Raw genomic sequence first — 26,472 nt, 5'->3', positions numbered from 1 at the left:
CTTTACCAAACGGACACGCTCCATTAACTTTTAATTATGAGAGTGCCGCGTTACAGGTAGGCACAATAACAAGCCACACTGTGCCAAATGTCAGGAGCGGCTCTGCAGAGGAGCATGTGCCTCTGCAGAACATAAGAAAACATGACTGCATAGAGAAAGAGACGGGCAAAGTGGAAGCCAGAAGATGACAGTGTGGTTTGTAAACAGGCAGCTGGGCTTTGTGTGGAAGGGATGAACAAAGAGAGCAGCCTGTCCTCAGGGAGGGAGAAGGCAGCCTGACAGCCTCATCTGAGCTGCCTGGGACTCTGGGAGAAGAGATCTGGACTGGCCTAAATCTACTCCTCAGCTTCACTATTCTCTGTCTATTCTCTGTCTCCATGCTTCCCCTCCCTCCCTCCCTCCCTCCTCCCTCCCTCCTGGCTGCCTGTCCTTCCCCCTCTATTCAGGCTACTGAGTTTGTGCTCTCCTCGCAGCATGAGTAAGGGAGAGTGATAATAGAAAAAGGCAGTCTTGCTGCATCAGTACATTTACACCACTCTCTTATCTCCTCGCATCCAGGAGAGAGATAAGTTCTACATGTCCCGCATTGTGGTGTTAGAGCTTCTGCAAGCTCTCAAGTTCAAGTCTCCTCTGCCTGACACAAACTTGCTACTGCTGGTCCAGGTAAAAACACTTTTATATGTCACAGTGTAGCACAAATAAAACCTCTCTCTCTGCATTAAACCTAAACCTGTGTTGTGGGCCGTGTCAGTTTGTTTGTGCAGATATTGGTACACGGCTCGCGGAATCAACCATCATCCAAAAGCACATGATCTCGACGCTGCAGGGGGTGAGACTTTAGTCGCTCTGTGCTCGGATTATATTAAAATCGGCCTTATAAAACAGCAGGGAAATAAAGACGGAACCCAGTGTGATTCCTCCTAAAGGATAAACTGCCTTTGTTCTCCATAGTGCACAACTGCAGCAATGGAATGCATGAGGCAATACATAAGCGAGCTCCTGGACTTCATTGCAGACATGCACACGCTAACCAAACTTAAAGTAAGTCTTCACGCGGATGCTACAACATGCACGACATCTGTTTTTGTCTCGCTACTCTTCAACGTTCTCTCTTATCCAGAGCCATATGAAGGCTTGCTGTCAGCCGCTGCATGAAGACACTTTCGGGGGGAACCTGAAAGTGGGTTTGGCACAAGTCGCCGCCATGGAGATCAGTAAAGGGAACCACCGCGATAACAAAGCTGTGGTGCGTTATCTCCCCTGGCTTTATCACCCACCGTCCACCATGCAACAAGGGTGAGAACGAGCGCACAGATGTGTGCAGTCACGCGTCCGTTGATCTCTCTTAAATTGTGATTTCTTATTGGATTCCCAAATATTGCTATTGATAAGTAAGATCAGTAAGAGATCTGAGAATTTAAAGAATTGTGAATTTTTCTTTCCGCAGGCCAAAAGAATTCATCGAGTGCGTGTCCCACATCCGTCAGCTGTCCTGGCTACTGTTGGGCTCCCTGACACACTGTGCCCTGCACCAGGGCTCCACCTCCTGCATGCCCATCCCTCTAGACGCTGGCTCCCACATTGCAGATCATCTCATCGTTATACTCATTGGTTTTCCGGAACAGTCAAAGGTGCTGCAATTTAAACATTCTCGTCTAATAATGCACAAACGTGATCCATAACGCACCGCACTGACCTCTGACCTTGGTCTCCTCCCTGCAGACGTCCGTGTTGCACATGTGCTCTTTGTTCCACGCCTTCATGTTCGCCCAGCTGTGGACCATTTACTGCGAGCAGGCCGCTGCTGCGCCGTCGCTGCAGAACCAGAACCAGACAGAGTTTTCCTCCAGCGCCATCCTCACCGGTCTAGAGTTCTGGAGTCGGGTTACACCGAGCATCCTGCAGCTCATGGCGCACAATAAAGTGGCGAGTGCTCCGTCTCGGTTCTAAAATACTCTATTTGAGCAAATAAATGTCTATAATTGTGATCGTCTTGTGTCAGATGGTGGAGATGGTGTGTCTTCACGTCATCAGTCTGATGGAGGCCCTGCAGGAGTGCAACTCAACCATATTTGTCAAGGTCTGCTATAAACGGAGCATTTGTTTTGGATCCTTCTTGCATTTGATCAACGTGACAATTAATCTAACACAACTTCTCCGTGTGTTTTTAGTTAATTCCTATGTGGCTGCCCATGATTCAGTCAAACCTTAAGGTAAGACCCATGTGTTTTCTGCCCTTTTTTTGTTTGCCAACTATTTGACCTTTGATCTCCAACTAAGACATTGTCACCATTGTCGCCTCCATCCATTCATTAGCATTTGTCAGCGGGGCTGCAGTTGCGTCTCCAGGCCATCCAGAACAGGGTAAACCACCAGTGTCTCCAGGGTCAAGCATCCGGAGCTCCTCCGTTCGCTCTCCGCAAATGGCTGCAGTGCACCCAGTTCAAGATGGCTCAGGTGGAGATCCAGTCGTCGGAGGCCGCCTCGCAGTTCTATCCCATGTGATCGCGCGGCTCTTTCAACCGCGTATCTGCTCTGGCTGAAAGTTCCGCCCAGGAAGGAGAAGAAGGAAGGAAAAAAAAAAAAAGGGACTCTTACATAAACTGATGCTGTGTGGGATTCAAATGGACTGAATCATTCTGCACCTTTTTGGTATAATATCTCTATATGTACAGCAAATCTATGCTATTGTAAAGAACTAGCGCTGGAGCTGAGGATGAAAGGTGTGGTAGGCTTGTGTTTGATAAATGTATCAGGTGCCTAAAACTGAGAATTTCTATAGACCCACGTCCGTAATAGTGAGGGCGTGAAAGCAAATGACTGTGTTTGAGCGCTGTAACTTTTTAAACGACTCGGCTGCAAACAGGATAATAAAAGTATGAGTTTTCTAAATGTTGAGTCATTTCATATGAATTGTCGACGCCTTTCAAAAAAAAAAATATTCAAATGTGACATTTACTGCCCTTTAATGTCCTCACCGCCAGGTGTGGAAAATGTCTAGTTTACTCCACTGCAGATGGCAGAGTGATAAAATCTTCTTTTTTTAACTCTTCCGGACGAGAAACTGAACCGTCGGTGTCTCCGGGAAAATAACTCGACGTGCATTTATCCAGCTCTGGCCTGAGATCCTTGTCAGGCTGTCAGTCATGCTGCCTCTCGCCATCAGAGCTCAAATCGATCAGAGGCCAGTCTGAGTTGCAGCAGCAGCTTTTTAACTCGATAAGGTGGAGCCAGACACTGGAGGTAAACAAGACTATTTTGGTTGTGCCCCTCCTGCCCCCCCTCCCCGCCCCCAAAGTGGAAAGCCCCACCACCTCCACCCTCTTCTCCATCCCACTTCATTGGCAGCAGCGAAACAGATTGGCCCACGCATATACCGAGCAAACACAATTACCTTTGACCTAATGTGGTTTGTTGTGATTAAGTATTGTTGTGAGGTCTAACCACATTACCGCGATGCTCTCGTCTGAGAATAACAGATGACATGACAGCAGGGCCCCGAGAGCCGAACAGCACATTAATCTCTGTTTTGATCCTCACTTCTGCGAGGATTTCATTATCAAGCTCTAACATGAATTAAATCTGATGAAATAAATGTGTTCTGCAGCACGAAAATTGGCTTATTGGACAGAAATAAGCACAAATTGCATGTATTTCTTTCTCCCCTCCAAAATTGCCTTTCAGCCCGTGTGTGTGAGAGGTTGTTGAGAGGTGTGCGCCAAATGAGTCACTATTATAATATCACACAATGTGGCTAATGAACACCCTCTCCGATGACCCGGAGCCAGCTGAATCAGGCTGCAGTGCCTCCTCTCATCAACCTCTAGTCTTGGCTCATCAAGGAACTCCTCTCCCGCTGTGTGTGCCTCCAAAGGGTCTGCTAAAGTGATGCTGTATTGCAGGTGTGCACGCGCATGTGACCCCCCGCACGTGTGCAAGTCACCGCCAGCCGCCGTTGTGATCGTTTGAACTCGCAGCCCTTTTTTTTTTTAAACGACTCCTCTTTCCTCTCCCCTCTCTCTCTCATTAGCAGCAGCTTATGTAATCAGCGTCCCACAGGTATCCAGCACTGTTCCCGCCCCCTGCCTACTGCCTCCTGGAGGACCATATGGAAGAGCTGGCCTGATGAGTAGGCAGCTGGAGGTACTGGGGGGGGTAATTAACACTGACCAAAGGCCTCTCAGGCAGAGAGGGTGTGAGTGGGTCCTTAAGAATTGTGAAGGTCAGCTTTCAAAGGACTGTGACTGTGCAAGCTCTCACACACACACACACACACACACACACACACACACACACTGGCAGGACGTATTATCACCAGGTGTGTGTATTGGTGACAGAGTCACACAGGCTGCAGAATCTTTGAAGAATCTGTGCATCAGTGTCCATTTGGCTGCGTAGCGATACCATCAGACAGACCAGGCCTTGAAAGGACCCCCCCCACTTTTCCCTCCCCTCCACCCTCACTCACTGCCACCCCGCCGAAGCATTGCTGTCACATTGCTTTTATTACAGCGAAATCCTCTGCACCCTGGCTGCAAAATGCATGAATGTTTAAATTGCTCCGAGTGTCCATCGGCATCAACATCAAGTGCATGGTATCTGAACCAGGGGGAGGGAAAAGTAGACAATCGTCCCTCACTCACATTATAATTCACTGACATTCCTCTTCACTGCTCCTCTGCTTCAGCTTGTCAAAGTACAGGTTTGTTTCACATCATTAACCACGGTTATTGTGTAATGTGCTAATTATATATCGAAATGAAGACGAATTTCTTTGGATTGCCAAATACATTTGCCGACACTTTTTTAAGACATGCAACGAGAGATGAGAATGGGTACGACAATCCAAATTTCAAATGTTGGAGAGCATCGTTTCCCTTTCACAACACACTTCTATGAGGAGCTACACTCTTTTCCACAACGTATACGTAGAGAGAATTAAAAAAAAAATTGGAAAACATAAGAGAAATATATTAAATTTCTAACATTTACGTGAAGGAATAATCAATAACATTAACTGAAATGGAAGTGAAATCTAAAGAATCAAACCAGGTCCAATATTTACCTGTGAGAGATCCCTGACACCTGCAACCTGCATGAACCTTCTAGGGACCTTCTCATCTTCTTCTATGTAAATCAATACCTAACTTCAATTCAAAACAATGTTAGTTGTTACAGAAATTGGTGGTTAAAAATGGTCAGAAAGGTTACAGTATGCACACATTTGTCATCTTGAACTGGGTCACATCCAACAGTACAGCCTCTTTACCACAAGCTTTTTTTTTTTTTCATAATTATTGATTGGGCACAATATGTTGACGTGGTGAAGTGGTCTTGTTTGCACCATTACGTCACGTGACGTACAATTAGCTTGGTAATCATAGTTCATTAAAGATGCAGCGCGTGAGACAAATGTCCTCCCCCTCCACTGCGGGAGGCCTGGGAGAAACGTCCAGTTCAGCTCTGCCCGAGACACGAACAACACAACACAGCACAGAGCGGACACGGTGGACACAATAAACACAAAAATTTTTCGAGCACTACTTGGCTCGATTCTACTCGGTTTGGGGTCGTCATAGCACGGCTGCACAAAACTGCCGTGACGTCGTTTTATACGCGACGCAAGCGCGCAAAGCATTGTGCGGCGCAGGGTCCTGTAGTATCTGACTTCACCATCGGGTGGAGTCTGGATGCAGGGAACAGGACGCATTTGTACCAAAGAAGAAGAGAACGATGCCGCAGCTCCCTTGGACACGTCTGGTTTGAGCGGCTCATCAGCTGAGAGGTTTGTCGGGGTGTCGGTTGGTTCAAGGGTCGCCAGGTTGAGGCTTGGATGACTACTGTATATCCTTGGCGACTACTTCTTCTGGGGTCGAAAGGGTTTTTCTGCTTGGTGAGTGGGACTTATGCTCCACCTACTGGTGGGGCGGAAGTTCAGTTCACCCAGCGCGCTCCTTGCACGCGGTTCCAAAATCTTGCAAATTGTGCCATGCGCACAGTGCGCGTCGGGTCCGCTTTCAGCACAGCTTATAGCTAAACCAGAGAGACATTTCCTCACTAAGGAAGATTAACGCACGTTTTCAGGATTTTTAAGCCTCTTTAACTGATCTACAATTGGTCAGTGACGACACTCTCTGACCAATCAGTGGCCGGCAATCTGATGATGTCACATTTCAGTATCGGCTCAAATATAGATATAACAACATCCATTATCAGCACCTCCTTAGACACAACAGACTGTAAGTCAGTTATTATGTACAGTTTTATTTACAACTGAAAAACTCCAGCAATGAAAACAACGTATACACATCTCTCTATCTGTTTGGTATAATGCATAAATTGTGTGTGTACTATTGATTGCCATATATACACGAATGGCTTCCTCCATCAACATGACAACATTGACATTGATTCTAAATGGTAGCACATTTTTGTTTAAGTGTCGCTATGTATAAACATTATGTTCCGTTACACTGTACATGAATTAACAGTCAGAAGGCAGATATTTAAATATCAATATTTACATTCATGCATCCTTCATTTCTCTCAGATAGGTACACGGCGGGGCGGGGGTATGGGTGTATACTGTTAATAGCTAATACTTGTGCATGTTCAGATGCAAGCGTGTGGTTGTTGTTGTTTTTTTTTTTTCCTCCAAATTTCTTATACCTAACTGACAGCCACAGAGCGCAGCCCACTCTCACTGAGTACACTCATCTGCATGCACACTCACAGACAGACAGACAGACACACAGACAGTCAGAGACACACATAACCGAATGCACACGCAAATACACACACACACGCACGCACGCGCAAGCTTAGAGACACACAGATTTTATGTAAAAAAAAAAAAAAAAAAGCACAGCAGCATTGAGTGATGCTCCATTTCAGCTCAGTTGTGTTTTTCCAGGGATGTGGAGGATACCAGTGACAGCGCTGAGTCTCACTCACACACAGACACAGACACAGCTATTCTTCTGAGGACACTGCAGTGTATTCTATTCCATTTAGACAGCCTAAACAAAGCGACGTCCCTGAAATGAACTACAATGCAGCTAATGCCTAATTCTAACCTTAAAGGTGGGGTGAGAGATTATGTTTTGGAGTATTTTTATTTTTTTTACAGTAAAATTCTCTTCACACCCGGTTGTAACAAATGAATTAATGCAGTGTCACAGAAATAAAAAAAAAAAATGAAATCACCTGTGGAGCGGACAGGCCTGTAAAAACACCATCCAAATCATAATGAACAACTCGAATTAATGAATTGGCTCGTGACGCATCAATCAAACTGCCATCTGCCATCTGCCACTTCTACCCCTCTGCTAATCCTGCTCAGAATACAACGCCTGAGCTTATGCTAGCTTGCTAAATCCAACGAGACAGTTGCAGCAACGGTACGGCAGAAAAGGTGCCAACAACACGTGTTGGATTAGCATTTAGCTTTGTATTACTAGAATAGGGGTAGTATTTTTGAAAAAATTGTGCTTCCCAACCTCAGTTTCCCCTGAGTTGAGGAATATCTTCATTCTTTTCTTTTGTTACGTGGCCACCAGTGACACTTGGTCCTGTTAGCGTTACTGTTAGCAGTTAGCAAAGATGGGGGACACTGTTTACATTAGAAATATCTTCATTCTTTTCTTTTGTTACGTACCCACCAGTGACACTTGGTCCAGTTAGTGTAACTGTTAGCAGTTAGCAAAGATGGGGGACACTGTTTACATTAGAAATATCTTCATTCTTTTCTTTTGTTACGTACCCACCAGTGACACTTGGTCCTGTTAGTGTAACTGTTAGCAGTTAGCAAAGATGGCGGACACCGTTTACATTAGAAATATCTTCATTCTTTTCTTTTGTTACGTACCCACCAGTGACACTTGGTCCTGTTAGTGTAACTGTTAGCAGTTAGCAAAGATGGCGGACGCTGTTTACATTAGAAATATCTTCATTCTTTTCTTTTGTTACGTACCCACCAGTGACACTTGGTCCTGTTAGTGTAACTGTTAGCAGTTAGCAAAGATGGGGGACACTGTTTACATTAGAAATATCTTCATTCTTTTCTTTTGTTACGTACCCACCAGTGACACTTGGTCCAGTTAGTGTAACTGTTAGCAGTTAGCAAAGATGGGGGACACTGTTTACATTAGAAATATCTTCATTCTTTTCTTTTGTTACGTACCCACCAGTGACACTTGGTCCTGTTAGTGTAACTGTTAGCAGTTAGCAAAGATGGCGGACACCGTTTACATTAGAAATATCTTCATTCTTTTCTTTTGTTACGTACCCACCAGTGACACTTGGTCCTGTTAGTGTAACTGTTAGCAGTTAGCAAAGATGGCGGACGCTGTTTACATTAGAAATATCTTCATTCTTTTCTTTGTTACGTGCCCACCAGTGACACTTGGTCCTGTTAGCGTAACTGTTAGCAGTTAGCAAAGATGGCGGACGCTGTTTACATTAGAAATATCTTCATTCTTTTCTTTGTTACGTGCCCACCAGTGACACTTGGTCCTGTTACCGTAACTTTTAGCAGTTAGCAACAATGGCGGACGTCGTTTACATTCTGGGAATGAGGTCCCGTCCCCCTATGAGTCTAAAAAGTACGGAATTAGCGCGTAACAAAGAAAATAAGGAAGATATTTCTCGACTCAGGGGAAACTGAGTTTGGGAAGCACAATTTTTCAAAAATACTAGCCCTATTCTCGTAATACAAAGCTAAATGCTAATCGGTGAAGTATTCCTTAACTGTTTTTCCAGGATCTCCAACCCTACATTTAACCTAATTTAAACCCTAAACTTAATAAATCTTCAAAAATTAGTGTTCAAACCAGGTTTTGGTCTCAATGAGGACTACTGGTCCTGACAAGGTCAGTGTTTACGCCAGAAAAAGTGCTAAAGAACTAAAAAAAAATACAAGTATGTATACCCACACATACACACACACACACACATCCCTACTGAGGCCATCCTCTGTGCAACCTGATCTCTGGCAATTGGCTAAGTCTCCTGTCTCTCACCCGTCACACAAGGTCAACACTGGGTTCATGTCCCCTGGGCTTAGTCCTTCTTGACAGACAGAAGAGGAAAAAGAAAAAAGAAAAGAGAAGATTGTCAAATCCAATCCACAAAACACAGCTGAAGGCGTCTAACTCACCCCCAAAGACTCAGAAACGACAAAAAATGAACCAGGTGACGTGTGAAAGCAGGTTTAACATGTTTTTTAGGGGGCTTGCTTTGACATAACTAACCAAAGACGGGGGGGGACGAGCATATGATGCAGCACAGAAACAAAGTTATTTTTTTTTTACATAGTACATCATTAAAACCCCGTTTTTACGTTTTAGCTGAAGTCTCGGGGAAACAGAGAAGAGCATATTAAACACCCCAGAGACACAACAACTGATGACAAAACGTGTTTTCTGCATCAGCGTCTCGACAAAACCGACAGCAGGCTTAAAGCAGCGGAGCACCACAAATGATTCACATGGTTTATAAATTATTCACTTAAAAAAAAAAGAAGAAAGAAAGAAAGAAAGAAACACACAATGGATTCATCAAGATGTTCAAGATTCTTCAAGATGCGAGTAACTTACGAGACAGTTTTATTCCGTTTTAAGTAGAAAAATAAAATTCAAATGTAGAAGATTAGGAAATAAAGTAGAGCAGAAATAAATAGACGGACGACTGACGTGTATTACAATGAGTCTTGAGTGGATATTTTTGGCATGGTAAAAAATAACCAGAATGTCCCATTAGAAGTTGTTGCTCTTTTGATCCCTTTTTTTTTTTTTTTTCTTCTAAATATGGATTTCTTTAAATTGCATAGTCAGATGAATCCACATCTCGGATCAGGGAGCGACAGTAACGTCATGCCTCTCGCACGACATCGGCGTCAGAGATGGAGAAAAACAAAAAGATGGAACGGTGCGAGGATTGGAATATAAAAAAAATTGTTGCATTCTCTGTTTTAAAAACTGCATGCACATTATTTAGTGTATGTGTTTGTGTGTGTGTGTGTGTGTGAGTGTGAGGTGCTGTCCTGTCGGGCCACCCATGTGACAGCAGGGCTGCAGTATTGTCTGTTGCTCCATTGCAGATGTCAACAGTGTGCGAGGTTCTGGATCTGCGGCAGACTGGCAGACAGTCCCTCTCCAGCCAGCAGCCAACCAGCCTGTCAGCAACACTTGCTGTTACTCGGAGCATAATGTTCAGCCCGCTGTGCCACGTAGCTCTTTCTCTCCGTCCTTTCAGCCTCCCCTCCCTCCCCCCTTCTGTCTTTTACAGCTCCTCTTGAGCTGAAAGGTGTCTTTAGTCCCCGGCCACATGCCAAACAAAAGAAGGAAGGTACCTGAATACCTTGGGTTGAAAAGAAACGAACCCCCGTTGCATTCTGGGTGTGAGAAGGTATTTGGGGTAAGGTGAGAGATGGCCGTTGTGTGATGTCACGTTCTGCATCTACCTGAAAACAAGTCTATACCACAGTGTTGTTTGTTCCCATGGCCTTCTTGTTACGGATGCTCATGGCATATTCCCCGCGACTCGTACCGTTCTCTTCTTTTCGCAGTGGTTTCCTGCAAATAAACATTGTCACAGAGTCAGAACTTCATTCAACTTTCTTCACCGACATGGAAATAAAACAGAAGTCATGGATAGTGTTTGGTCACCTCTGGCCTTTTCTTTCTTGGCGTACAATTTGACAGTGCTCTCAAATTCATTAAGTCAAGCTTTTTCAACTACGGCTCATCGCCAAGGTCTTAGAGACACTGATCCATGCTTTTAGAACATCTCGCCTTGGATTATTGTAATTCTGTCATCTGTCCAGCGATTCCCGCTTTGCCTTTTAACCGGAAAAAAAGAAGAGAGACCACGTCACACCTGTGTTGCGCCCTCTCCACTGTTTTAGGATTGATTTTAAAATGTAATTGCTGGTTTTTAAAGCTCTTAACGGTTTGGCGCCATCATACCTCTCGGATCTTCTTTTTCCTTCACGCTCCATCCTGAGCTCTGAGGTCTAATAACAGGTTTGCTTTTAGATTTTAGTGCCAAAATCTCGACTAAAAACCCTGGGGTCGATCTGGCTAGACCCTGGTATACTTCCGTATGCACATGGCGTGATTTACGTAATCGACGCACAGGTTTTGGACAACGCATGTACCGGTAGGTGGAGTATTAGGCTGCAGAGCCCCTAATGGGACATGAGCTCTGTATTAAGCCCCGCTCAGACTTGTACCGCCACCCGATGGTGAAGTCAGATACTACAGGACTCTGATGCGTATACCAGAGTCTGCGATATGCGGTGTGCACTTCAGCACGTCTGCGGAAGTAAACCAGGGCCTTAAACTTTGGAACGAGTTACCCATGGAAACTAAATCTGACTTTGGTCAACCTTTTTAAATGTGCTCTAGAAATAAAGTTAACTCGACTTGAGGATAAGTTTCTTGTCAGGAGAGATTTGATGTCATATTCCCCCCCCCCTCAGCTAAAAGTCCATGTCATTAAACAGAGATTCTAGACTATTAACCTTTGGACTGATTTGATTTCTCGGGCCGTTGTGGACGGTTACGCTGGTCTCAACAATCCTTTCTAATAAGCTCAGTGTTCAAAGGTCACTTTTGCAAGGAGACAGGAGGGACGGATGCTTTGCATCACGGGGGGATAAGGCAATTACCTGCTGTGACTGGTAGATGCAATCTGCCCACTAAGTAATGAGTAAATGTGTGGCTCTCAAAAACAGCTGGGGAATATCGTCGACACGTAACCTCAACACTGCTTGTGCTGTAGTACTCTACTTTCTGGTGCAGAGATAAAGCCGCGAACACACGATCCTCCCGCCGCCACTGGCCTGTGACGAGCGCTATCATTCAATGCCACCCTTTTCATGCGCTCCGCGGTGCATTTGTGGTTATTATATTTGCCCAGTGTACTGTGGCTCCTGCACCCTTAGCTGCTCTCCCCTGCTCTGGCTTATGTAACGCAGAGACAGATCTGAATACAGTTAGTACAGTCATTGTCCCAGTCAGTCAACACTGTACAGTGCCTCCACTGGCACAGAGGAGGACCCTTGAGCGACATCTTAGCTCAGTGTCTCCTCTCCTACCCACTCAAAGCCTCGACTGGCAAGTCCAACTCTTGATGAACGGCATCGTGCACGGAGGGAATCCTTATAGGGCCAAATGACCATGTCTCCGCGTCTGTGAACTTAGCCGTGTTTAGAATTTGTTGAGGCTGTGTTTGGACATGTTATAACTCCTTTATGAGAGTGTGTCATTTTTTAAAAGAAGGAAAAACTCCTATGAATAAAACAAGTAAATAATGGCGCTTTTTCCACTACATGGTCCTGGCACGACTCACCTCGGTACGGCGCGGTTATTTTGCTTTTCCATTAGCGATAGTACCTGGAACTTTATTTTAGTACCTGCTCTGGCGAGGTGAGCCGATACTCATGAGTACTTTACACTACTTTACACATCTCAAACTGTGGCACGTGTACCACCAGTGGTACGCAAGCTTTCTCCGGTGGTACTTGGAGGAAAATTCGGAAATACTGTTCGACCGTATATACCAGCGTATGTGATTGGAGTGGAACTAAGGGATTTTGACGAACGCCAAAAGGAAAAAGAATTGGGCTCGTAAACTGAAGGTCGCTGGTTCAATCCCGGGCTCTGCCAATTTTAAGTATGCATCGGGTAGTGACGTACTTAGGAAAACCAAATATAATCCTGAAAGTAATCTTTTCCTGTGTCCCGGAACGCAGTTATGGAATCATTTAAGCTGAGAAATAAGTCTTTTTTTTTTAAAAAATTCAAAGATTTTAAAAGTTCATCATCGAAAGGGTAACGCATTGACTTTTGATTTTCTAACAGAAAGAAAACGAATACAATACACATCACACCTGCTGAGCATCAATTATTCTGACAATTCTCCAGGTTTGCTCCTGCCGTCCAAAAACATGCAGATTTGGGAATTAGGCTAATTGGACAGGCTAAATTGACCGCAGGTGTGAGAGTGGATGGTCGTTTGTCTCTATGTTGCCCTGTGATTGTCCAGGCTGTACCCTGCCTTTTGGGATTGGCACCAGCGCCCCCTGCCACCCTCATGTGGAAGAAGAATGAATATTGTACACTATACATTTACTTTATAGCGGTTAAAGGCTGATGGAGGTGATGCTAATTAAAGGATTTAGTTCCAAACAAAACACAAGGCTGTGACTGAGATGTCCTCTGGGACCGTCAGCTTGGATGGATCTTATAGTCCGGGACACTATGTAACACAGATGCTGCCGGGCCGTGTCCCCATGTGACCTGGGGAAAACCTCTGGAAAGGAAACCATCCATGATCAGCTAATGCATCTGCAGCTCGGGGAGTTAGGATATACCAAAGTTTACTCTGTGGGACCATGGAGCAGATGGTATTGTTTACAGCCTGTCTGGGAATTCTCCAACTCAGAACGAAGTCAGCGTGGTCGATATTGGGCTCACTGGGGATTTCACTTTTGAATATTTGCGACAGGCCACTATTTCACGCTGCGCCGTAAAAAAAATTCCGTTTCGACACTGGTGATGTACAGCCTGCTGGAAGGTCACTCCGGTCCTGTTTATTTCTCCCGGGATGTAATCTCCGCTCAGACCGAGCATGTCGCTTGGAGCCACCGCACAGGGCAAGAGCGCTGGGGGCCCCCCCCCCTCAAAACCCGACCTCTACCCAGATGTTCAATAATAGATGCCGTGCTGTTGACACATGGCAGGTGGCAACACAGGACTTCACAGGTTGGATGAATATTTCATCACGCCGCTGTGCAATCACAGTGCTCGCTGCTGTTTGAAGTTTGGGGAACGTGTCATGGAGAAATTGGGACATGTGTTGAGCGGTTTACAATTACTCCAGCCATCTGGAAATCACAATAACAATTTAAAAAAAAAACTGTAAAAATCTGTCACTGGTTTTGACACTGCTGGTGGAGCGATTTGAAAATAAAACTGAGTAGATAATGGAATGTATCAGTAAATATTGGATATGAAACCATTTTGTATCCTTTTGAGTATTTTGGGTATCATCCTCAGACAGAACAATGTCATATACGCTATTACCCATTTTGGACAAGCCTCCCACAGTGGTCAGTGATTGGGAATAGCACCAAGCTTCACTTGGTTTGTTTGTTTTGGCTTCTCGGATACATTGTGCGCTTTGCTTCGGACGGCACCGCATCTCTGACACTGAATCCTCTTCGGACGCTGAATAGAATTGTATGGAAGTGTTCTTTTCTTCTTTCCAGCCCTCTTTGCTTCTGACAGATGACTGGCAGACAAAGATTATAAAGAAATCACAAAAGTCCAGGAGGGCTGGGACCTGCAGAGCCAGCTCCTCTGCTGTCTGTGCTGCTCAGGCTTTGGCCCTCGGCCAGCTGATTTTCATTGGGAAAGCCCAGAGCACTGAGGGGCTGGAAGGGCTATATATAACTGGCTGTTATTCTCACTAAACCCTCTCTCACATTATTATTGACCAAGATGCTCAATTACTGCCTTTGCTTGTTTTGGGAGACATTTTATCTGCCCCCTTTTTCGCCGCGTTGTTTCCTCTACCTTCCTCTCAGGAACAACATTGGCCGGTTAGAGCATCCGTGGCTAAAGGAATCACATTTATCCCTGGATTCGCTGTGCCGCTGACTAATGAATGTGTAATGAGGCCAGTCTAGCTGCGACCTGTGTGTTATTTCCCCCCTCTCATTCAGAGAAGCGGGCAGCACGGCGTGGCACAGAGTCTGCAGTCTCGAGCCCACAGAGCTTCAGGACACGACCCGCTCGCATGTATAAAAGATGTAGCCTGTGACTGAATGACTGCGCAAATTAATTCATAAATAATGACTTGGGTTTGGGGCTAGAGCTTATATTGCAACAACACTTTCCTACCACTGCTGCATTAAAAAGGTGCCCCTTGGCTACACAGGGGGCTGGAGAGTTGCCATAATGAATTCCTGAGCCAACTACCCATTACTTCCGCTGCCTGACTTTGCCTATTTGTTGTTTAAAGCAAGGGGAAACATAGTGCTGCTGAGGAGAGCCATAACTGGCACCGGGGCTTAATATCGTGCCATAAAAATGATAAGATGCGACAGGAAGTTGGTTCTCACGCGAATCTGTGAGGCTCAGTGTTTATGCCACGCTTCGCCGTGTGTGTAAATATGTCAGAGTGATGCATGTAAAAATGCTCTGTGCATATGCGCTTCGCACGATGTGGAAGTGTGTGTTTGTTAAATGTCTGGGAGAATGAATGTGGATGTCGCCCGTGCATGTGTGACATGCTGCCGTCTGAATGTCACACAGAGAATTGGGTCTGGGTTCTGCTGCAGGCAAAACCTCACGCAGCCATTTCGCTAATAAGCCAAATGGAGGAAACAGACCCAGCTGCAAAAGCAGCATCTTGGGAATCCTCCACTCGACTCGTGCTTTCATGTCCATGGATCTAGCAGCCGCTCTCGGAAGCTTTAAACACTTATGCAGATTTTTTAAAAAAAACACAGAAATGCTACCTCAGGTTGTCCCGCATCTCCAATAAATTAATTTTCACGTATCGGATGTTTCGGTGTGGCTCTTCCTCTGTGACATTTACAACCCACTCCATTATCTAACCTCTGACCTCAGTGTGACCCAGCGGGGCAATGACATCACCGTTGCCCCCCCCCGCACTACTCTGACAATCCGACGTGAAAAGAGAAAAGAGGAGGGGAAGGGGAAAAAGGAAAAGAAGTGACATCCAACCTCTTGATGGCCTTGTAGCAGATGATGATGGCTGAGAGGAGGAAAACCACAGAGGCACAGCCAACCGTCCCGAGCACTATCAAGTCCATCTCCATCCACCAGGGCCTCAACAAGGGCACCATGGGCTCTGCCACTAAAAGACAGAGACAGAGGAGAGACAGGATACAGAGGCAGAGAATTAATCAACATCAGTAAATCAAATATGTACTGTGATAACATTGCTAATCTCAATCTCTCTAATTATTGTCTTAGTCTACAGACTTGAGAGTAGGTCTTTGTCCCTCACGGATCTGCACAAATATCACACACAGTAATCCCTTTTAAATGTGTTCTGTCAAATAAAGAGCAGAATAATGACAATCATATCACATATCGTCAAAAAATAACCGTAATATCGTAATAAAATAGATGATTGAGTCCATTAACTCTTCAGGAAAAGGAGGTGAGAAGGGAACTCGTCTCAGGACCTCCTGCTCTTTCTGCATTAGAGACCACTCGCCGGGAATGTTGTCCGACATCATGTGCATCAGCAAATGTGCGCGTCTGTAATTGCAGAACTCGCCTCCCTTCTCTCTTACCGCGGTGTTTGACGCTGTCGCACATCTCTAAATCAGTCATGTGCACATCGATCTATCCAGCTCCCAATGCAGATTAGTTCCAGTGTTATGCTCCGGAGGAAATACACCGTGTTTGCCCTGCGTGTAGTGTTATTTTGTTATGAATGAAAAGAAATGGTTTACAGACACCATAGCTACAAAATAGGACATTTCTCCATTTCTCCACCACCCAAAGCCCCTCTCAGCCAAATCCTGCATTTTTTTCTGTGAGATTGTGAAAACGAATATACCCCTCTGAAAGGACCATTTTTAGCTCACAGACGCTCACTTACTCTGCCAGTTTCTCCTCCTTCTTTTTTTACCCCCATACTTTGAGCGAGATAGATAACATCTCAGCCCATTGTCCCAGTTTTTTTTTTTTTAAGTTTTGCATATTCATCACATTTTAAAGACTACAGTTTAAAGCAAATATTGCGGCTCGGACTATTCTGCAAATTGGGGCTGCTGAGGGGACATTAAGTTAATTATGTGCCGGCACAGATTGAATTGAAAAAGTAAATTGAAGTGAATTATTCATGGTGTTCCCACCCTCTGCACACAGCTCTGTGCATGTGCTTATCATATGTATCATGACACACTGCTTTTTGGTGAGCCCCCCCCCCCCCCCCCCATGACAGTTTACAGATGGTCCTGGCAGCGTTCATACAGTGACCTTGACAACAGTCACAAAAGGGTCTGTATAACTCTTGATTCATCGTTCTACACTGACGAGACAGAAAGAAGAAGAACAAAAATCATTGGACCTGATTGACTGAAACCTTTCCTCTGCTCTCTGTTGAGACTTGATGATGAAGTGCTCCTCCCTATTCATAATATTTAAGGGCTCTGGGTGAGTGATTTCGAAAGGAGTCACCGTAATGGCTCAGAACGGCCTGCTGCATCATCAGCAAGGCCTGTCCCATACTTCAGTGCACTGTTCATTAAGGTGCTCGAGACGACGCACAAATCATTTTAACTTTCGCCAAGCAGGCCGGTGAAATATGTCCGCCGATCTGTCGGTGGATTTACCAGCGCCGCAACAGGCCACTGGATTCATGCACAACATAGAGTACACACACCTCAAACCCATACTGGAACTACTGGGATGCTTCATTAGGCCCGTATCTCTACCATATTAAAGCTAATTTAATTGATTCATCTGTGTTTTAATCAGGGTTCCTCTGGGGGGGGGGGGGGAACCCTACCACTGAGCCACGGAGCTTGGCAGCCCAGCAGGCACGGATTTTGCAGGCAGCTGGGTACTCCCCAAGGTCAGACCCGGAATAAATCAGTCCTGTGTTCAGCTGTCAACATCCTGCTGGCTCTATCACACACACACGCACAGAAAACTGTGGCCATGCATGGGCACTCGCACACTAAACCCCCAAGAGGCTGATGGGAAATCTTTCCACCTGAGCATAAAAAGAGAAACTTCTCCTTCAGACGAGACAGCCGCTCGACACTTTGTGCCTGGCTGGGAATGAAACGCAACAGTGGAGGTGAGAGCAGAGCCAGACTCGGATTTGGTGACATGACAGGTGTGACACCTGGGCGTGTCTTACCTGTGGCGCCCAGTAGCCGTGGAGGCGGCGGCGGAGGCGGTGGTGGAGGGAGAGGAGGGTATCTTCGACAGTGGCATGCCAGCTGGCACTGTTCACTAACTTTCTCCGCCACAGTCCGCGAGCATGACCTCTGGAGTTCTCCCTTATGGTGAGACAGAGAGAAAGAGAGAGAGAGAGACACATTGAAATAAACGAGGCGCTCTGTCCTTCAGTGCATTACCCATAAGTACCATCAGCACAACACTGACTGTGCAGCACAAATGGAGACCCTTCAACACTCAGCAGCCTCTCATTTGGCACTGTGGACGTCCTCTGTGGCTCCTGTGCTGTTGTCACTGCTGTGTGTGTGTGCAGTACATGCAGCACGTCTATGGCTCCCTGCAAGAAACCACCCACCGACAGAGTGGGCAGCAGGCTGCCCCGAGGAGTGCGTGCGTGCCTGCGTGCGTGCGTGCGTGCGTGCGTGGGTGGACTTGGAAACTCAAGCAGATCACATTACACATGAACCCTGGCAACACTGTGCGAGTGTGAACAGCAGCTCAGCACTATCTGTGGGCAGCACAGGGGGCAGAGGTTAGACTAGTCATCACAAACATATGCCTGCTGCAGGGATCCTGCTGGGGAAAACGCAATATTGTTATCACCCAAAACACAGATGGCTACTACACGCAGGGGGGATGAGTGACTGTGGGTGTCCTCGCGTGTCATGCCTGTCAGTGTTGACTAAACACATGTGTCCTGGTGAGCAACGTCTCGTGTAAACAGGTCATTACAGCACAGGGAAATAACAGTGAGCTCCACCACTCAGTCAATCAAACTCCAGTAACACACGCATCTCATGCGTAAAACTGAGCAGCGGCGCGCCTGAGCATGATCCTTACCTGGCACGAGAGTAAAAACAGAGAGAGAAGGCAGTGACCGAAGAAAAAAGGCCAACAACTTAAAGTAAATGGCATTAGATCTTGGACCAGCATTCCTCTGTTCGCGAAGACACTAGGCAGCGTTTCCAACAAATGAATGCAGTAGACATAGGCTTGAAGTGTCTGGGAAATAACCATCCACCCTGTCCGCTTCTGTGACAGGCGTCTCCACAAACACTTTACGCCACAATCATTTTCTTCCTCTGGAAATCCCGTTGTCGAGAGCATAGGACAGGCGAGCCGGTGCAGCGAGGAGCCAATCTCGACCATTCACATCTCCAAAGTAGTTTTTCACTGACTCTCGGACGTGGCGACCTGAATCTCGCCGCTGCTCCGCGCAATGTGAGGGCGGTGGATGGCCCGGACCTTACATCCCTCCTCGGCTGCGAGCATGAGTGCAAATGGGCCACTCACTCTCAAGACACACAAGTTGAAGTAAAAAAACCGAACAGAGAGGCGCGAGCGAGAGCGAGGGAAGGGGGAGAGATAGTGATGGAGAGAGAGGGGGAGAGAGAGAGAGGGAGAGAGATGGAGGGAAGCGAGATGCTCAGGAATAACGCGCGGCGGGATTCTTCTCAGCGGGACCACACATCCTCCTCAACTTATCTAGGCTGAGCTCTGTCTGTGTTTGGGCGAGTCCGGAGAGCATGAGCTGAGCCGAGGCTTAAACTGATGCTTCCTTCCCGTCTCTCTGTGCCAGAACACAGCGGAGCATCAGCACCATCACCACCATCAGCACCACCGCACACTCTGGATGCAGCGCTCGCATCAGCACCAGCTCATCCTGAGAGAGAGAGAGAGAGAGAAGGAGAGAGAGAGCAAGAGAGAGAGAGAGAGAGAGAGAGAGTGCTCCAACAATTTCACCCTCCGCTACTCAAAAAGTACTCCCTCCTCCTCCTCCTCCTCCCTCTTCTCCATCTCCACACACACACACACACTGGTTTCCATGACTTCAGAGGACATTGCATTGACTTACATTAATTTCCTGTAGACTTGCTCTAAGCTTCACCATAACTACTACTGGCCCAAACCTAACCCTGACCTCAGCCTAACTTTCAGACATGTACATGAAACCTTAAAATGCAATCATTTACATTATGGGGACTTGATTTTTTTTTTTGTCCCCATAAGAAAGACAGGTCCCCATAATGTGACTGTGTAAACAGATTTAGGTCCCGACAACATAACCTTGTTCGTTCTCTCCCTAGTTTGTGTCTTTCCTTCCTTTCTTCACTCCCTGTGTCCTCATCTTGCAGGTTGCAGGATCCAGATCCAGTTTGAAGGCTATTATTATCCTACATATCATCACCATTATTATTATGCTCAACTGTGCTGTCTAAACGTATAACTTGATACAATTGCTGTATGATCTTTCTTCTGTCTCTCCCCCACCTCTCCTCTGTCCCCCATTTTTCCTTTCACCCCAACCGGTCGAGGCACATCTTTGAGCCGGGTTCTGTCAGAGATTTTCTGTTAAAAGAACGAAAAACTGACGATGATGTGGGATGTGGTTATATGAAGGAGTCAGATAACCTTTCGCTTTTTGTTTCCTTGTTTATGTATGTTGGATTTCTAGTGAGGTCCAGGAGGATGGATAAGTGTATAGCCCACGATGCGTGGAGGCGAGTCCACATTATGGATGACGAGTCAGGTAGAGAGAGAGAGAGTGAGATGCCTACCGACTGAAAACACAGCCATACACCAATGTCTGATTCTCTGTGTGTCTGCTACAGTAGATTCAGATCTCTCTTCAGTCCAGTGACCCAAACTACAGGCTTCGGTCTTGATGTGACCTGGCATTTACTGCTAATGCTCAGTAACAAAGACATTTATTGTTAAACTTGTACTCTCGTATACCTGAATAATAGACATGATAGTGGGCCAGAGTGCAAAGAGTCGAACTACTGCAACAAGGGTTGCATAATAATAATAATAATGATAATGTTGTTGGTTATGAAATGACCCCACAGCTCACAGCCATGTGACATTCTGCACCTGAAAACACTTATGTGGCCTCAGTGCTGCAAGTTAGTTGATTGGAGCTGGAATTCAATTCAATACAACTCTCTCACTTCTGCGACTGTTGACTGGACGTAACAGGACATGTTGTCCACACATTGTCTTCAGGCTCAGAACACAGTAATTGCCATTTGTGTTGTGTTCATCTTTGGTCAAATAATAGCCGTGATAGGTAAGCAACACAGAGGACTTCACTCGGGGGGGGGGGGGGTAAACACTTAAACCTGACACCATTCGCTTTCAGTACACGAGCCTTTCTCGCGTCTGTGTGTTTCATAAATCCATATTTGTTGTACACACTTGACTTTTGGATTAAACAGGAGTAGTGACAGCCAATTGTGTTGCAGCACAGCGATTCCAAATAACACAAATCGCATCTAAGCCAACTATCCAAACAACTTTGGATTAAGATCAATGGATTCAGAATGTAGCCCCACAGCCCTTTGTTGCGGCTGAGCGTTTATCACATCTCTTGCCCATCAAAAAGCTCTTCACAGGCAGTAATGGGGTGAGCTCATGCACAAGAGCTGTGGGTGACTTTTAGAGTGGAAAATCCACAGCTGCTGTTCAACTGCATTTGCTCATACAATGCAGAGATTTTTTTTTTTTTTTACGAGTTTTTGAAGTACAACAAGCCTGGCTTTGGCATATGGTGCGCCCAGGAGTTCATCTCATCCATCCTCTCCTACAGTCTGTCCCAGTATCGATTATCTGACAAGAGGAAAAGCACTACATCCTCCAGGTTACTTCCTGCTGCCTCAACTCATTCCAAACGACCGGCAATCTGCCGCAACATACATCACGGCTCCTTTTAAACTCAGATAACAGGGGCTCTTAATAAAATTACCGTGGCCGCTCAAAGTGTTACTAGCCCTGCCAAGACTAATCAACAGCATCTCAGCAACCTAAACATATATTACTTACTTAAAATGAAATAGGTATTTAAAAAAACAAACAATCAAATGAAGAATATAAATGTTCAGAGAAACATTAACCCATCTGCAATTATCTTTATTTGGATTTCTTCTTTATGGTAACAGGCCAGCTGTTGTTTTTTTATATATATATCACAGTGGAGGTAGATTGCCATCTAGTGGACAAGGCAGCACATGGCATTTAGATTATGGGAGCAAATGGATGATTTTAAACTTTACATGTTTGTTTGTAACAATTCAACCTTAAAGTCAAGAGAATAGAAGAAGAAAAACAACAATTCATCTGTAACCTTCTCTCCCTCTCCTGTCCAAATTGTCTGTAAAAAGTCTAAAATTGGATGTTTATATCTCGTTTTATCGACCATAATACGATCAGAAAATACAGGAGAGTGCATGCAATATTAAAATGCTACTCACAGACTATTTCATGATGAAAATGGCACCTGTAAAAGAGTTTTATTTTATGATGCCAGGTTTGCATCGACTATCTCACACAAGACCAACTTTCAACTGAATCATTTCATTAAAAACAGACATAAAATGATCCTTTTGCACTTTAAAAAAAAAAAAACTGTGGTGACATTTGTGCACCATATACTCGATATCACACGATATCTTCCTCTCTGTTTGCAGGGAAGATGATTGATGCAGGGAAAAGTGTCTCATTCACTCAGCCGCCTCACCCGGTGATGAATTAACAGTTATTGATGATGACATTATCCCATTAAGTGCCAATGAATTAACATCTATATGACAATGTTAATGAAATACACTGACGATGAATGATTATTACACCTAATTGTGATGTACTGAGTGTACAAATAACTGCTCGCATATTCATGACCACACACAGGCAACTATAGTAAAATGTGCTATGTAGATAAAATATACAGTTTTAATATTGCCTTCAAATATGTACATATACATGTAGAAGATGTGGGAATCACTTATAGGCAGACTTGAATTTTAGTATGTATTTGTTTGTTTCTAAAGTGCAGTGAAATAAAAACTAGCACTTGTGTTGTAAGTGAAGTATAAATGCTGATGCTCTGCTACTGCTATGGATCTGCACCACCCTATATTTATCTAATTTTGATGTATGGTTGGGTGTCCAGCTCTCCTGCTCTCCTTTATCGCTCTTGTACATCTTTGTCTGGTCTGCTTCGTGAGGTGCTGTAACAACTGGATGCACCTCCTGGGCATCAATTCAGTATTATCTTATCTTGCTGTTGCTATTTCTGAACAAAGATGTGATACAGGGACAGGGGAGGGGAAAAAAAAGAAGCCCATTCTTGCTACAGAAAGTTCCACTAATGGAAGTATCACTGGCAGCGTCTCCAAAGGAGGCAGAAGAGACAGAGTCAGATTTCAGAGTTATACTACACAGAGCTCCAGAGGGCCTGTGAATAGATTTATATTACAGTATGTAAACAAAGTAGGGGATGATTCGGGTTCAGCGCGGTGTAAAATCACTTTATAACACTCAACACTTTGTAGCTGCAGTTTGCTTTAAGTGCTGTATGCATGTGCAACAGTCAGTGCAGGTGTATATGTTTTTGAAATGAGTGAACAAATGTCAGTTGATTGATTGTTTTTCCCCAGAGCCTCGACACGCCACGTTATCTGAGCACTGACTGACAACCATGCCGTCCACCTGTTCTGGTACAAGAACAGCAACACAGTGTGGGATTTATGGATGCCTTTATGCGTCTCTCCCTTTCTCCCGCTCCTCATTCTCCCCCACTTCAAAAGCTCGGGGAGTGGGGTGACAGGCCAGGGGAGGGAGAGCCCCATTGTTAATTGGCCTTTTCAGCTGAACAGAGAGGTGAAGGGGAAGAAGAAGAGGGGAGGACAATGGGGTCCCTTTGCCTCTCCAGAACAAGAGTGATGCACGGCCTTAAAAGATAGAGCAACCGGGCACATATAGACTGGCAGGACTCTCCTCAGACAACCCCAAACTGAGTGAATGAGGCAATCAATCATGAAGTCTGCCCTTCACTCTGAACAAATGGCCTGCAGCGTTCATGCAGACTCATCATGATTTCATATATATATACGTATATATCTATATAAAGTGAGTGTCCTGGCACAGGAGTGATTCATTACGCATGCAGTCTTTTGATGGCTGCACAGAGTGCACACAGGCCTTGGTTAGGTGTTATTGACCAGACACACACACATCAGCATCCTCACGTCTCATTCCAGTGACGCTGCGCTTCAATGGGACAGGGATAGGTAGTACTCTCCTTTCCACTTCAATAAGGGGATGAAGCTCAATTAGCATTTCACAACTCCACCCCTCTTCTTCCTCCTCTATTGCAACCTTCCCCGCGGAGCCCGTGCTTTCTCTGGGGATTGTCCTGTTTTGGGCCCTTGTTGCCGTTGGCAGGGTGACAGTATTCGAGTGTGCAAACTTGTGCTATTGTCCGCGGGCCAGAGGGAGCCATGGAGACCCCATAATATGACACAGGAAAATGTTTGCTGATGGCAATTCTATGGGCTTTGTCCGACTCTTTCTCCTTCATGACGACTCGATTTAAGTCTCTAAATGTTTGACTACAAATGCAGGAGTGCTATCCAGCTCCTTTCCCTTTGTCCCGCGAGGTTTGAATGAGTAATTCAGCCTTTGTGTCGCTCGATTGAGGGGGCAAACAGAAAGACAAGATTCTTGAGCGCTCAAGCCCCTTTCCATGGTTATGCAGTCTTTAGATCCCCCCCCCTCACCGACCGAGTCCTACAGCTGACATCACCCTTGGGGAGGGAATGATGAGTATATATGTAAAAAAAAAAAAGAAGAAGAAGAAACTTTAACAGTGCCAGAGTAAAATCAGCCAGCATATTCCCGCAGAATTCATTCCGATTCATTCCCACTCAGGATTAAATAAATATTTGGCCACGCCACAGAAAACACCGTGTAGGAGAAATATCGCATCCACTCAGCGGCTTTTAACAAATCTCCATGACAACAATTTGCAATGGTGAAGAATTCGATACCGGGGCGCTTTTTAGGCTGATTGGGGTGCATTGTGAGGAGCCTGGGGTCGCTGATTGGTTCAAGGAAAGCACCATAACTACAAGGAGTTTATATTCATTCAACATGTTGGAGTGCTCCAACTGCAGCCTGGAGAGAAGTCTGTGCTCGGACTGCTGCGTCAAAGGCTGACTTCATCCGCAAGTGGTGAGTAAATGGTTATTACTGTGGAACAGGTGCATCCATTTCAGTTTAGATTTGAACGCGCAACTCCTACCGCGCACAATTACGCACAATCTAACTTTTTTTTTTTATTTCCCTTCAGATGATTTAATGCCGAACTACAAACTCTAACATGGACTGATTTGAGTTCTTGACAAAATGGCAAATGCAGACTGTGAGGTCAAAACGCTGCTGAATTTTGTGAATCTGGCGTCCAGTGACATCAAGGCGGCGCTGGACAAGTCGGCTCCGTGCAGACGCTCCGTGGATCACAGGAAATATCTGCAGAAACAACTGAAACGCTTCTCTCAGAGATACTCCAGGGTGCCGAGATGCCACGCGCACCACAGGCCTGCGGAGTACGGATGCGGCAGACCCGCGGGGACTGCACACCAACACGGCAAGGTCGCAGAGAAGGCCGTCTCGGACGCGCAAGACGTGGAGAACGTTGAGAGCGCCGTGGACCAGGTGCCGATGAGGAAACGCCAGCTCCCAGCCTCATTCTGGGAGGAACCCAAGTTGACCCCGTCTAAGAGGGAGCGCTCACATTTAGGACTGAAAAAGGCTCCTGCGGGGACATCTGAGGGAGGTGAGAACGAAAAGAGGAAAAGGAGCAGTGGCGACGACGCAAAGGCCGCACTGTCTGCGTCCAGCCGGCGCATCTCTGCGGACAAAGACACGTTTAAACTGGATATGACCTCTCACCACTGTGTGAGCGTGTGCGGCTGCTGTCCCTTCCAGTACCACGGACACCAGGTCCTCCACAGTCACATTGTTGTCCCACATCCGCCACTGGGACTGTGGAGCAAGGCGTCAGGGACTGAGACAGAAGGACCGGAGCTTCCTTATGGGCAGAAAATCCACACGCACGTGGTGGTCAAACCCATACCGACCAAAGCCACCGTGCAGTCGCCCATCTTCAGTGTGTTTGGATTCATTTAATGCGTGAAGCCGCCACGTGAACACAGACACGTGTTAATATGACTGACGGTTGTCACTGTGTGCGCTCCACACACACACACACACACACACGCAACATCCTCCTCTTCCTCTTTCAGCATCTCAACACTTCCTCAAGCACTTATTGGAATGCTTCGTTTATGCGTTATTTGCTTAAGTCTACAGGACTAAATTGCACTTGCCGAAGAACTTAATCACTTTCACTTTCCAGACTGACGTCAGTGCCAGTGTCTGCTCACTGACAGTAAGTCCAAATGTTTCTACTTTTAGGTTTCGACAGGCATTGACTGTTCTTTTTAAGGTAGGAAGAAGCCATGCAAATGAATGAGAGCATCCTGTTTTAGTTTCCTCTTTCAAACTCTGAGAATAGAATGTGGGACATAAATTGTTTTGGTTTAGTTTGTTTGTCAAAGTCATGTTTGATGAAACGGTTGCTTTTATTTTGAAATAAATGATTCAACTCCCTCAACAAATCCCTTGGGCATTAAGATAATTCTTTTTTTTTACCTTTCACTGAAGGCCTCTTTGA

At 45.7% G+C, this 26,472-nt stretch overlaps 3 protein-coding genes across 11 annotated transcripts in view; 2 read left to right on the top strand and 1 right to left on the bottom strand.

Annotated features, from left to right (window-relative positions):
- The window catches only part of LOC131444714 (protein unc-79 homolog), a 31,553-nt gene extending 28,988 nt beyond the window's left edge, over positions 1-2,565 (top strand). For all 9 annotated transcript variants that reach the window (XM_058615304.1, XM_058615297.1, XM_058615303.1 and 6 more), the window contains 9 exons: positions 559-663; positions 752-829; positions 952-1,041; positions 1,121-1,296; positions 1,448-1,631; positions 1,723-1,926; positions 2,003-2,080; positions 2,172-2,213; positions 2,317-2,565. In XM_058615304.1, the coding sequence (XP_058471287.1) occupies positions 559-663; positions 752-829; positions 952-1,041; positions 1,121-1,296; positions 1,448-1,631; positions 1,723-1,926; positions 2,003-2,080; positions 2,172-2,213; positions 2,317-2,505 (1,146 nt within the window). In that variant the 3' untranslated portion in view covers positions 2,506-2,565. The remainder of the gene's footprint in view (positions 1-558; positions 664-751; positions 830-951; positions 1,042-1,120; positions 1,297-1,447; positions 1,632-1,722; positions 1,927-2,002; positions 2,081-2,171; positions 2,214-2,316) is intronic.
- Positions 2,566-6,845: 4,280 nt separating this feature from the next.
- On the bottom strand, positions 6,846-21,058 carry prima1 (proline rich membrane anchor 1). Its single transcript, XM_058615152.1, has 4 exons — positions 18,798-21,058; positions 17,917-18,058; positions 15,759-15,891; positions 6,846-10,574 (listed from the first exon to the last, which is right to left on the bottom strand). Exons 1-4 carry the CDS (start codon positions 19,104-19,106, stop codon positions 10,475-10,477), a joined length of 684 nt encoding a protein of 227 aa, XP_058471135.1. The 5' UTR covers positions 19,107-21,058; the 3' UTR covers positions 6,846-10,474.
- Positions 21,059-24,880: 3,822 nt separating this feature from the next.
- LOC131444630 (protein FAM181A-like) lies at positions 24,881-26,031 on the top strand. The gene is made up of 2 exons (XM_058615151.1): positions 24,881-24,968; positions 25,087-26,031. Exon 2 carries the CDS (start codon positions 25,143-25,145, stop codon positions 25,923-25,925), a length of 783 nt encoding a protein of 260 aa, XP_058471134.1. The 5' UTR covers positions 24,881-24,968; positions 25,087-25,142; the 3' UTR covers positions 25,926-26,031.
- The last annotated feature ends 441 nt before the right edge of the window (positions 26,032-26,472 follow it).

Source organism: Solea solea, chromosome 18 (genome assembly GCF_958295425.1).
Source record: "Solea solea chromosome 18, fSolSol10.1, whole genome shotgun sequence".
Classification (NCBI taxonomy): Eukaryota; Metazoa; Chordata; class Actinopteri; order Pleuronectiformes; family Soleidae; genus Solea; species Solea solea.
Note: the sequence above shows the minus strand (reverse complement) of the source record. Positions and strands in the feature narration are given on the sequence as shown.